This window comes from Ambystoma mexicanum, chromosome 3p, assembly GCF_040938575.1.
Source record: "Ambystoma mexicanum isolate Mex_15411 chromosome 3p, UKY_AmexF1_1, whole genome shotgun sequence".
Classification (NCBI taxonomy): domain Eukaryota; kingdom Metazoa; phylum Chordata; class Amphibia; order Caudata; family Ambystomatidae; genus Ambystoma; species Ambystoma mexicanum.
In genome coordinates this window covers 1,220,787,329-1,220,801,001 of record NC_090925.1, presented here as the reverse complement: position 1 = coordinate 1,220,801,001, position 13,673 = coordinate 1,220,787,329, and the positions used below count along the sequence as shown (strand labels likewise).

The following is a 13,673-nucleotide window of genomic DNA, read 5'->3' as shown; positions in this document are numbered from 1 at the left end:
AAACCCCACCTGGTCCTAAAGTCCCACGCACGAACCATAAACCCCATGATTAAAAATGTACCTAGCCATGTTCTTGAATGGTTGCACCTAGCGGATCCTCCACTACTCAAACAGAATCTGCGGTACAACAGACGGGAGCTCCGACGATCTCACATCAGCTCCGTCATCACCCTTCCCACCGATACCAGTGCCGGCCTGTTGCCAGCACGAAATCCGCATCTTATGACCCGGATAGGCCAAGAAGAAGCGGAAGCCCTCGAGCGTTGCCCTCCTGGAGCAACTGCTGAGGAAAGTTCTCAGTTGTTTCACGTTGTTTATCCACCTGTTCGTGTGGAAGTTGTAGAAGTTGACAAGTCTCCCTGTTCACCAGCAATCCAGTTACCGGAATCACGAGAAGAAATGGAATACAAGCCGAACTTAGCCAGCAACGAGGGGTGGCGGCCTAAACTCAGTCCCAACACAAAGGGGGACCGTTCTATCCCAGACCAGGTGCTTGAACTTTGCCTTCTAGTTCCATGGCCACAAACATTAAGATAGTCACCTGGAACGGTAGAGGGCTGGGCACTTACCTTCGCCGCAACAGAATCAAATCTTATCTCAGCAGGAAAGGGGTGGGCCTGGCACTCCTGCAGGAAACCCATCTAACCGGAGAATCCACTGCAACGCTCCAAACTCACTGGGGAGGACAAGGGTTCGGATCCTCGTACTCTAGATACGCCAGAGGGGTGTTCACATGGATAAGCCCCCAAATCCCCTTCCAACTCAACAAAGCCGACATAGACCCTGAGGGAAGGTATGTAATACTGTGGGGCCATATCGAACAAACAGAAATCTGCATTGTAAATACGTACTTGCCTAACAGTGACATACCTGCACACCTAGATCGACTGTATACCAAGATCACGCATTACAGAGATGGTCTCTTCATTTGGGGGGGCGATTTTAACTGCGTCTATAACCCTGATCTTGACAGATCCATCCCTCTCCCCGGGGGCTCCCAGCATCCACCGCTGCACTTAATACCATGCTAAATCGCCTGGACTTAATAGACATCTGGCGCGAGCAGCACCCCAACGCCCGAGCCTACTCTTTCTTCTCCTCCCCACACAATCTGCACACCAGGATTGATTACATCTTCACCGGCAGAGAGAGCCTCCCTCACATCAACACAACCAAATACTTGGGGCGAACCATTTCTGACCATTCCCCTTTGCTGATGGAATTGAGCCCCACAGGTCCCAGACCACCTATACCCACATGGAGGATGCCCACAGAAGCGCTGAGAGACCCAGCATTCAAAGAAGACCTCAGGGAAACTATTGTTAATTACATATCGGAAAACAAGGACAGCGTGGACCGCCTAGGCACAGTCTGGGAGGCCCTGAAGGTTGTGACACGTGGAGAAATTATAGCAAAAGCTGGGGGTATAAGGAAGCATCTCAGAACCGAACTTGAACGGCTGGAAAACGACATTGAAAGGAACTGGCGCTCCGCTGCAACTGGAAGAAGAACTTAAACATGCTAGAACAGAATGCAAGGTGGCTTGGGACAGGCTGGCCAAGTTTGATTACACCACTAGGACTAACAGGACTCACGCCCAAGCTGACAAACCTGGTAGACTACTGGCCTGGCTATGCAGAAGAGAGCACCCCAGACACCCAACCACATCCTTGAAAGGCGCAGATGGAACACCACTTCATACCCAACAGGGCATCAACGACACGTTCAGCCAATTCTATGCCAACCTATATTCCCACGACAACCGGGTGTCTCCAAGCGAGATTTCAGATACACTAGACGAGATTGGCCTGCCTAAACTATCGCAAGCACACAGAGACACTTTGGAGGCTGACATCACCAAAGAAGACATAACGGAAGCAATCAATTCCCTAGCCACTGGCAAGGCCCCCGGCAGCGATGGGCTACCCACTGAATTTTACAAGGCCTATGAACCCGAGATAACCCCGTTACTGCACAAAGTTTTCCAGGAAGCCTTTGAATGCGGTATCCTCCCCGGGAGCATGCGTGAAACATTGGTAATCCCAATGCTAAAGCCGAACAAGCCCGCCGATGAATGTAATTCTTCCCGCCCACTTGCTATGCTCAGTAAGATCCTATGACGTTAAGATCCTGACAACGATCCTAGCTAGGAGGCTCTCCAGGGCTATAGGAGACGTGGTGCATCCTGATCAAAATGGCTTTATACCAGGCCGCAGCACCACCGCTAACCTCCGCAGGCTCCAACATGTTATATCCCGGACTAACCCGGGCTCTGGCTCCTACGCACTGCTCTCCCTGGACGCCATCAAGGCGTTTTACTCCATTTATTGGGAGTGGCTGTTGGCGACGCTCCAAGAATTTGGCTTTGGAGAGAGGTTCATCAAATGGATCGAAGTCCTGTACACCAAACCAAGGGCCCGAGTGAAAACTGGTCGGCATATTTCCGCTGCATGGGACATTCAAAGGGGCACCAGGCAGGGTTGCCCTCTCTCCCCCATGCTCTACGTTCTCGGACTTGAACCCATTGCCATCTTCTTCCGAAAGCAATTCTTTGATGCTGGCATCCGTCTAGACGGCACAGACCACATAGTATCCTTATATGCGGACGATGTCCTCCGCTACATAAGTGACCCGCACCTTAACGTTCCGACCATATTGGATGTCCTTGGGAATTTTGCTAGGGTATCGGGGATACAATTCAACAGTAGCAAATCCTGCCTCTTCCCCCTGGCCGGCCTGAGAGGAACACACCCAGATGATCTACCTCCACTGGCAGTGGACTGGCACCCCAACACGTTCCGCTACTTAGGAGTCAATATATACCACACACCCGAACTCATGCATGAACACAACACAGCGGCAGCATTGCCCCCCCTGCGCAAGTCAATTGGGTTCTGGTCTCGACTCCCACTATCTATGATGGGAAGGGCGTCTATCGTAAAAATGATAGTACTCCCCAGATTCCTCTATGGGTTCCAGAACGTGTTCTACTACATCAAGGCTTCCTTCTTTCGATTACTGGAGTCACTCCTCAAGGACTTCCTATGGGGAAAGGGCAGGCACAAGATGGCGTTTTCCACAATGATCCTCCCATACCGCCAGGGGGGCATCCAACTACCAGACCTTGAGAAGTACTACTTGGCTGCCCAGCTCAGCTTCGTAGCCAAATGGCTGGCCGATGACAACACTTCAGAAACGTCACTTCTACAGCACACTATAGCCCCAATCCAACTGAAGGAAATCGTCTTGGCCCCCCAGCATCTTTCAGCCGAAACTCCCTTCTTGGTTACCCTGGGGAAACAAATATGGCACAGAACAAAGTCGCTCCTCAGCTTGAAGAATGCATACACCCCCGACATCCCGCTCCTTGCTGACTTATGCCAAAACAGCGTTGCCCTAGCGACTATCCGACTTTGGGAAAGACTAGGAGTGTACACCTGGGGCGACCTGCACGATGAGGGCACCTTCCGCGACTTTACCTCCTTGCAACTAATAGAGAATATACCCACTGGCCAATTCCTTTGGTACCTACAGATCCGTAAAATAGCGCAAACCAAATGGGCCATGTGGCCCGAAGAACCAGAGACCAATCCCTTTATGGCACTTCTATACAGCCTTGGCGATGGATGGAGGCCAGTGTCCCAAATATACAAACTTCTCATGGATAGGCCCAACCCCCGCAGCCCAGAACTAAAACTCAAATGGGACAAAGACCTAGGACAGGAATTGACTGCTGCTGAATGGGAGAGAGCACTTTCGTTCCCCAGAGAAGTTTCCAGGAACTCCAGATTCAGACTAATCCAGCTTAACGTTCTGTATCGCTCTTACCTCACCCCGCATAGAATTGCCAAGATCTACGACCATCCCCAGCACAATTGCCCATGGTGCAACAGAGATAAAGCCGACTTAATACACATGTTTTGGGAATGCATCAAGGCCCGACACCTATGGGCTGACGTCGAGAAAACCTGCAAAGAAGCTGGCATGTCTACATATGATTGGACCCCCAAAGAATGCCTACTTGGAACTTACCCCAGACTCGCTAAAATCAAGCACATTACAAAGCTTATGGACCTGGCTTGCATCCTCACCAAAAGAACTATTGCTATGGCCTGGAAGAGACCAGATGGCCCTCGATCTCGAGTATGGCGCAGCGAGCTTGAACGCTGGGTAGAGGCAGAGACTGTGGCCTGGGAAGAAGGTATTGCCAGATCCCCCTACGACGCAAGTCGTGCATTTGAAGCTTGGAAGACCCTCACATGGGCCCTGCTCCATCCCCCCAATGATGATTAGCCTCCCTGAACGGCCCTTCCCTTACGCTTTGATTGCTCAATGATCCACCTTCCTCACCAACCCCTCAACATCGCTGCTACAAGGTCTTCAGCCCCACCTCTCATGTCACTATCCCCGAGAGCCCCCCCCTCAAATAATGTTGCCTGAACAGTGGAGACCATTATTGTTGTTTTCTTGTTTTTTGTTTTATTTGGTTCGAAAAGTAATTGCCTATATTTTCTCTGTTTATTAATAACTGGACTTATCACATTTGCATATACTGTAATTGACACTTACTCCTATATCGCCCCTGTATATGCTTATATTACCAATAAAGAAATTTAAAAATAAAATTAGACCCGTGAGCCCTAAAACAAATAAATAAACTCAGGGTCGATACTTTTGTCAGGCTCTGAGGAACAGACAAAGACAAAGGGCTTGTAGCAAGCGATACTCTGTATTTACAACCACAGTAGACATCGAAATGATCACATCACAATGCAATATTCAATTTGTCAAACAATTTCCATCTAAGGCTAATGAGGGTGACAAACAATACATCTAGAGAACCTACTAACCCTCAGATGACTTTCACAGAGAGGCAACTGAAGCACTTCTTCCCGGATGAATTCCTAGTTAGTGCGACTAGGAGCACATAAAAGGATTGTAAAGGGATCATCCTCCTACTCCACATGGAATCAAATCTGAGAGCCATAGATGGTTGCTTCTGCAGGGGTTGATGTGCCCCAGAACTGGCCAACTCTTGCCCTGCATGATACTCCAGCCTCCCTGGAAAGTGACCATAGTGACCATAGCAGCTTGCCGAAGTGTACAGTAGGGCAAGGGGTAGAGATATGAATTAGGGCACATGACGTTACCCTAATTTCTGTTGGGAATACATGGCCATGCCCTGATGCCAAGATAGGCCTCTGGATGCACTCTTATCAAGCGGTCATTCAGCACCAAGTAAAATGGAAACAGACATAAAGCTCAATGGTCAGGACAGACTGACCTAAGACCAAATATGTCAGCGTCTCCCCAACATATCTTGCACAGCCGCACACCCCCAGGAAGGGTTCCAGGCTGGTGCAGGTGCTGTGCCTTGTACGCATGCTGGCATGCCTTGTTATGAGATAGCATACTTCAGCCACAAGGTTCTCCCCAGCTTTGCTGTTCTCCACCTGCCAAAATCACAATAGCGTCCCATGACCCACCTAGCCCTTCCCTGCTCTTAATAACTATTCAGAGTTCATAGAGACAAGGGGGAAAAGCATAGAGATAAAAGGCTGCCACCCACGACGCAGAATGGTCTGGTCTTGCAGATGAAAGAGACAAGAGTCCTCCAGCACATGTTTTCCACAACAGGAATTAGCAAATTAGAAAGGTGGAAGAAATAGTTCTTCACTGTTGTGTCGCATTACAAAACTAAGGTGTATTATCAAGGTAAAAAAAAAAAAGATTTCTGACCCTATGCCTTCTGGCTGTCAAATTCAATACCTTCAGCGCCATTCACGGCCTGATCCTTAGAACTGTCTCACTGCAAATAAAGGAGGGCATTGTATTCATTTATAACGAAATGCCAGGCTAGGCTAAATCTACCAGACCTACAGACCGAAGCAATTGTAGTCTTGTATCTTCTTTCCTGGCATAGGTAAGGCTGCAGGCAGTGACCATACACCTGCAGTGGCCTGTGCTACCATCAAACACTTTGGATCCCTTCATGCGGATTTCAGGCTGGTCTGAGGAACAGAACTGCTGGTCACATCAATGCATAACATAGCCCTATAAGTGGATTTACCCAGTGTCAGTACCCTCATCCTATTTACCCTATCAGGGGAATCCAATACTGACGACTACACAATAACCCGTTCTCCTACTCTGGGATCTCATCCATTGGTGTGCAACAGATGAGATCCCAAAGTAGCAGACCGGGTTAATGCCATGGGTCACCGAAGTGACATCAAAAACCCTAAAATCATTGGAAGTGACATTGCATGACTTTTCGCCCTGATTAAGACGCAAGAACTGATGCCACATTACATTAGACCCTCATGACATCAGGGGAAGTGACATCACCACATTTTTAAAAACTAAGTACAGGAAATAATGAATTAACAAACACGTTATTAAAGCAGGCTAAGGGCAATTTTACTTAACAAGCATATACTTACTGGGACACTGCCTTGATAGTTCAGAACTGCAACTACTGTATGAAAGTCCAAGCGCAGCCAGCATAGCTATTAAAGTCCAGTGGCGTGGCCATCATATGCCAGTACAGCCCACACATAATGAGCAGTGGATTACTCATTGCGGGCACAAACATCCGGGGTCTGCAACATGTGACGTTCTGCATGTTTTGAACTACAACTCCTATCAGCTGTAGCCAGCAGAGTCAATGGTGAGGATCATAGGAGTCATAGCCCAAAACATCAGGTAAGCCACAGGTTGCAAACCTCTGCCATGTACCCATGAAGCGACGTGTTATGCCAGTATCATACAAAAAAATAGAATCGGGGTAGTCCCTTAAAGCATACAGTGGATTGGGACTTTGTGAAATATATTTAATGTTAAACCGGAAGTATCCACTATGCTATGTAAAAGAAAAAATTATTGTTGAATTCAAAGCAACTTAATTTGTTTTGTATCCTATACCGCGGATATCAGTATTATTTTTTCCCACTGAATTTTTTCTCTGCAAACATTCCTTAATTTTGTCAATGTAATTTTTTTTGCATTTACAAGAAAATTATATAAATGTGAATATACAATCTAAAGTGTTAAAGCAGAAGAAAAAATGAAAAGAGAGACATTTGGTTCAATGTTTGCAAATAATTGGATGTAGACAGTGAATAAACCAATAAGTCAATAAATGCAAATGGTACAAAAATGAAAAAACAAATTCCCAGGATAACAAAGGGAAATTTTAACGGCCAAAATTCAATATTGCAGGTGCCGCTAGTTCATGAAAGCAGGTCTGTCTATGCCAGTATGGCATAATATGCCACCTTCTAACATCATATACTTAACCTAGCCTAGCCTAGCATGCTCATGTATTGCCAACATACTCCAAGAGGTGACTTAAACACCCAAATAATCCCATTTTATGCTGTGTAAAGCCTTGCCTGGCTGGTATAGTCATCATATATTCCAAGTGCAGCAAAATGTAGGCTGACACTGACATCCCATGAAAGACTTGTACTCCCATTCAGGTGTAAACATGCGCTATATTCAAGCGTGGGTCGCCATGTACTGCCATTCCTTTACTAGAATAGGTGTTTTGTCATCTATAGTCATCAGATGCTGCATCCAGCCTCACAAGCCCAGGTGCTGTCCTCACATGCACGGGTACTGTAATCTCAAGCACACTATATCTTCATCTGTCAGGTATATCCGGGGAGGATAACTGAGGGGAAATGCTCTGGTCTGGTGCAGTATGGGTTCGGTCCCCAGTCCCGGTACTGCAGCATGAAACAATATGAGAAACTGATTCCAAAAAAAACGTTTTTATAGCCATCATATGTCAAGTAAGCCCTCGTATGCCCAAGAATAGTCTTAATTGTTTAGAATATGTATCATATGCTAGATATAGCCTAGCAGGCCCACACACTCTCATCTTGTGCCAGGAAGAGCCTCACGAGCAAGACAATGCTAGATGCTACGACAGTCGTTTTTTCGGCGGGTGTTTTTACGAAAACACTTTGCAGAAAAAACTCATCAAAATTGGGGGGGGAGTGCAGATAAGAGGTTGTGGGGGTCAGGAACAGTTAAAAATAGGGGGTGGAGGGGGACATAGGAGGCAACCCCACCAGTGGTCGAAATGTATGAAAAGAAGTAGTGGAACTATATTCCCTGCTGGCCTACCCCGACTCCCCACAAACCCATCACCACTCCCCGCCCACACACAATACAAACTCTGAAACAGATACAGGTATTGTTTAAGGGAACATCCTCTGCAGTGCACTGAAAGTGCAGGTTTCAACTTCTTCCTACACTTTTATTTTAAAACAAAACCATTCCGGAACGGTTCCTTTAAAAAAATAAAAGTATAGGAACAGTAAACCTTAATTAAAAAAAGTAGAGGAGCACTGCTCCCAAATGCTCCCGCTCACTTCGACCACTGAACCCCCCCCAAAATAATTAACAAACAAATTCAATGACTTTTTTCAGCAAAATTATTTCGTAAAAACCCCCGTAGTAAAAATGACATAGAACCATGCTAGATATAGCATTAGATGACCAGCTGCTGCTATGCTCTGCAAAGTACGAGCTCATATGTTATGCTATGTTATGAAGCTTTTATATGCTTGGATATATTCATTTTAGTTCAGGTGTAGACTCATGTGACATGTACATTCATCGTATCGAAGAAATAATCGGCTTAAGAGTCCAGCTTCTGACATCATTTACTGAACGCGCTTTATAAATGCATTAACAAATGAATGTATTCGTCCATTCATTCAATTAGTCACTGGAAACTTTGTTTAATGAACCTACACCCTATGGGAAGTAAAAAAGAAATAAAAGTGGTGCTAACCTTTGACCCTAAAGTGTTGATTGCTTCTTCTTGCGGCCTAGCTGTTGGCGCTGGTTGGCATCCGCAAGGCAATGGAGTACATTTTCTCTCTGCATGATCTGAGTTGGCTGGATGATCTCATGCCTGAAAAAGATAAACAGGAAGAAGAGGACAAGCGAGCAAAGCATGAACCGGATTCAGTTGACAGTGATGATGTAAGCATTTTATGAAACCTTTACTGTGCGTTTGTGATGATTGGACCTGTCAGAAACGGTATTCATCCTTCTTTCTATACACTGTTTTACACAACACTGGCATACCTGCATTCTGGCTCCTTCCCACTGAGAACCACAGATACACTGGAGACAAGAGCATTTGTTTGTAACACCTCCATTTTAAACGGATTTGTTTTGGTTTATAAAGTTCATGAACTGATGCACCCGATAGTTGAAAACTCCACTTCTAAAAGATCATCCATTTAGTGCAACCTGTACAGATGGACGCATTCCAAACACAAATACTTCAGTGCATCATGACCCCTAGACCCCTAGACCCCTCAACCCCTTAACCAAACGAATTAGCTGGCAAGTCTACCTACAACGCTACTATAGACCTACGGGGTCAGCCCCCATTTTACTATATCAATCAGTTTGTTTTACCTTCCTGCTTGTTTTCATAAAAGTCACAAAAATGCATCACCTTTTGCTCGTATTTCCGATGCCGAAGTAATACAGGTATCATTTTAGGTTTATAAAACCTTATTATCGGTCCGATTGTAAATTTGCAATACTTGGCTCTGATCACTCTAGCTTGAGAGAGTGCTGTGTTTTGTTTGGCTTTTACATTTTCTTCATTTGGAAGATCCTGTGGGTGGTTATTAATAATGACGCCTAGATATGTATAGCTCGCAACTATTTGCAAATTGACCTTTTGCAACTCCCAGCTAAAATGTCTGGATCGTTGCTTTTTGTTTCCAAATTGAATGATTTGAGTTTGAGTTTTTTTCGTTGTGTTTATGGTGATAGTTAGCCTGGGCATAACTGTCCATTGCTTTTGACATCGATCTCAGGCCTTTTGGTGTTTTTGATATTAATATCATATCATCCGTAGACAGTAACGACTTTATTGGCGCGTCGGTTATCAGGTCATCAAAGCTAGTTCTTATGTCTGCAATGAAGAAATGAAAGAGGGCTGAGGCGAATAAGCAACCTTGCTTCAGCCCTCGATCTGTTGTTATTGTATCTGATAATACACCTTCGCGACTTAGACGGATTTGAATAGTGGTACCTGAGTGGAACTCATATAACCACTTTAGTATAAACCATGGGCATCCTCGGTTTATCAGTTTTTTGAATAACAGCTCTCTGGGGACTGAGTTGAACGCTGTCCGGAAGTCTTTGAAAGCTATATAGATGGGTTGCTTTCGTTGTTTTTCGTGATGTATGATCGAGTTTATAGTAATCAGGTTTATGGCTGTTCCCAGACCTGGGATGAAGCCTGTCTGGAAGGGATCTATGAATATGTATTCTCTATTATACTGTTAACGTCACATGAGACGTCCATGTCCATGTCCAAAGTCACATTTGTAGGTTTCATGATTTACAAATAATTCAAAGAATTTGCTTCGCTTCATTGCGAGGTGAATAATGTGTCCGCTTTACTTTGCTGTCCAACACCACAAGAGCTCTCAAACGGTTAACAGTTTAAAACTAACAAAACACTCTGCAAAAATCAAAAGTTATTTAATTGAAATTAATCACGATTAATCATTATTATTCAGGAAAGTCTAACTACAATAAATAAATATTGTAAGATCGGACATTTAATTAATGTTACAGTTCTACAATGTCAGACTGTTTTATATATGTCTTCAAATATTCTAAAGTTGCAGTTTACTAAACGATAAACATACTTAAATTAAATTGGAAAATATATCTAGTGCAAATATGCATATATTTATGTCCTACTTAAACTTACCTATGCTTTTACTTTTTAGTCTGAATTGTTGTACCAAGAAAAATCACCTGAAATCAATATTTCTGTGAACTAGCTGTATTTCATATTGTAGTCCGCATAAGGTAAGTACGAATACTGCATATTATTTACCATATTAGCAAAGTTACTTTGGGTCTAGAAGATTGAGCAAAACGTTGAAAATAATTCTAAACTTTGTGCTGTACATAATTCAGGAAGCCTGTTTGCCTGCACCACAGCTGGACTTTAACTTCTGCGCCAATAAAGAGGGAACACCCGCTCAGTGGGCAGCCCTATCTAACTCTGTTTAAACTGGGACACGCCTGAGATGTGCGGCTCTTTTCAATGGGTATTGCTTAAAGTGGAAGAAAGCCTGAGAATCAGAGTCAGTCACCATATGCTAATTATCACACTAAAGCAGAGATTCGTTTATCTATTTCAGGCTCAAATCCTCGAAATCCATTCAACCAGGGGAACAGTATATCAAGGCCACCAATTCTGAGACTAAATTCAATAATACAACCATGTGTCTCAGAGGAATCTGAAATTGGAGATCACTCGATTCCTCAGTCCTGCGTCCGCCCAGGCCAATGATTGCGCTCACTCATACGTCAAGGAAATATTTTCAAACGCTTGCCGGATTCTCGTAGAGTGTGCATTATCTAGGCTGGCGTCATAGGTCGTGGCTTCTGACTTCTCAAGATGCAGCACACACGCTAACCACAAATAAAATGATGGGGGGCCATCATTGTTACAAATGACAGCCTGCACAGCTGAAATTTGCCATGGCAGTGACACAACTAACATATATCTCATTGGCTAGTCGTAAGTGGTAGATTAAGGGCACCAATTAATCTATAACTGGCAGCACGTGTTTAGAGAGCGACAATAGTCACGCATAATATATTTGTAGGTAGGAGAAATCAAAAGTTCATTTTGCATTCTTTTTATAATAATAATTGTGTGCTGTAAACATTGTAGACAGTACACACATGCATGACCAGCAGCAAGTGCACTTTCGCGGTTAATTCCTAACAGTTGCAAGTATGCTTCTTGACATGCACACCCTGTGTCTATGTTAGACGGGATTTTCTGTAAACGGTTTGTTGGGCGTCATTTACAACACATGGGTGTAACCTGTGGATGGTGTAAATTATAGTTGGGATTCCTTAACTTTGTCTAACAGCTGCAAAGTGTGTTATATGTGTAAAACAGTGTCTGCTGTAGATAAGTTCCAAAGGTTAGAAAGATAGCACACAGGATTAGTGTATCTGCTGTAGGGTTCTTTGTTGAAACTGAGAGTTTCAAGATCCAACCCAGGCAGTATATCTCCGTCTTTCTTTCATTTCTAGTTGATCGGTTATGGCATGTGGTGGAAAGATTTATTACAGTCAGTTAAAAACACAAAGATTCCTCTCAGAATGCATGACAAAATAAAAATCTATTCAAACTACTTGTTTTCTCCACTACATATTTGTTGCAGAATAACACAAGGGCATTTAGATTTTCGAGATTTGTACTTATGTATTTGTCATTGTATGTGTTTAACTATTGAGGAATGTATTTATTTATTTTAAGGGCTTTTGGATCCTGAAAGCTTCTAAACCTTGCCAAAGACTTCAAGGTTGATCAGATTCTTCAAGACCCGACCTCTTGCAGCGATGTCTGTTGTTCATCTGAATCCAGTGGATGGAAATAAAGGCCCTCTGGAATAAACTCGAAGATGAGGACAGAAGGCACATGATTTGGCATGCCGCAAGGAGAAGAGAGAGTAGAATTCCAGGAGTCACTTATCCAAATATTTTAAGATCGATGCCACTTGACAAAGCACCTGGTGATATTAATCAGGTCTTTGCCTACAATGGAGTAAGAGACAAGGTCCCTTTTCCTGCTAAAATCAAGGTTGCATGAAAGGATTGACCACTGCTCTTCTGGGATTTCGACAAAACACTCCTAAGAACTCTCAACAAGAGGGACAGTGAGAAGAGAAGATTCCAACCCATGATTGAGCGTGTGCTCAATGAGGATGATGTCATATAGCTCAGTACCACAATGAGGACTCCACAAACTGAGTTGTTGCTACTCAATTGACAGTTCTGCCCAGTCCTCTTTACCCTTTTAACTAACAATTCATTTTCCTGATCAATGACATAAGTGCACCATGTAATTGGTTAACTTTGTTGTCTTCATGTGACAATACAAAGATTAAAAGACTAAACACTAGAAATCCTATGCTTCTGTCTGTCAAAAGGGCTGGACATTGATCAACATTGCACCTTTGACACCTTGCCATCTTATCCTGAAGTCAAATTACCATTAATTGTGTAGGCTTCCAATGTTTTCCATGCGTTTGTTGACTTCTCTAGACTAACCTGTCTATTAAACATTAAATGTTTCTAACATTTCCACCCATCATTGCTTGATCCCAGGTTTGATAGAGGACTTCCAATTCCTCAACAGATGTTTTCTACTAATCATAGTAGCTATCATTGTAAAAGGAGTGAATAAAACTGCATTTCCAAGCTACATGTCAAATGTGTTAAGTGAGAATGAATGGTCGAGCCTATATCCTTCGACCTCTATATTTATAACAAGCATTGGCAATGCCAACAGTTTGGGCTTTTGTGTAGGCATGAGAAAGGCATTTCCAGGCACAGCCATTGTAGTATTAACTGGTCATTGATGGTAGCAGGTGCAGAATGGTGCCTGGTAAATGCCTAATACTTATATAACCAAATCGAAACTATTGGCTTTGCCAATGCTTCTTTTAAACAGGACTTCAGTGAAGGGCACGCAGATTGCTTATAAACCGAGTGGCTGAAGGCAGACCTGGTAAGATATTTGTATTACACCAGTAGCAGGTTTACAACTCCAGTTAAGTCATTAACTCTTCGAAGATTGCTTTGAGAAAACA

The 13,673-nt window shown here is 43.9% G+C and overlaps 1 protein-coding gene across 5 annotated transcripts in view; it reads left to right on the top strand.

Annotated features, from left to right (window-relative positions):
- The window catches only part of SLC4A9 (solute carrier family 4 member 9), a 1,170,242-nt gene extending 1,157,081 nt beyond the window's left edge, over positions 1-13,161 (top strand). For all 5 annotated transcript variants that reach the window (XM_069652671.1, XM_069652669.1, XM_069652668.1 and 2 more), the window contains 3 exons: positions 8,848-9,000; positions 10,782-10,863; positions 12,338-13,161. In XM_069652671.1, the coding sequence (XP_069508772.1) occupies positions 8,848-9,000; positions 10,782-10,835 (207 nt within the window). In that variant the 3' untranslated portion in view covers positions 10,836-10,863; positions 12,338-13,161. The remainder of the gene's footprint in view (positions 1-8,847; positions 9,001-10,781; positions 10,864-12,337) is intronic.
- The last annotated feature ends 512 nt before the right edge of the window (positions 13,162-13,673 follow it).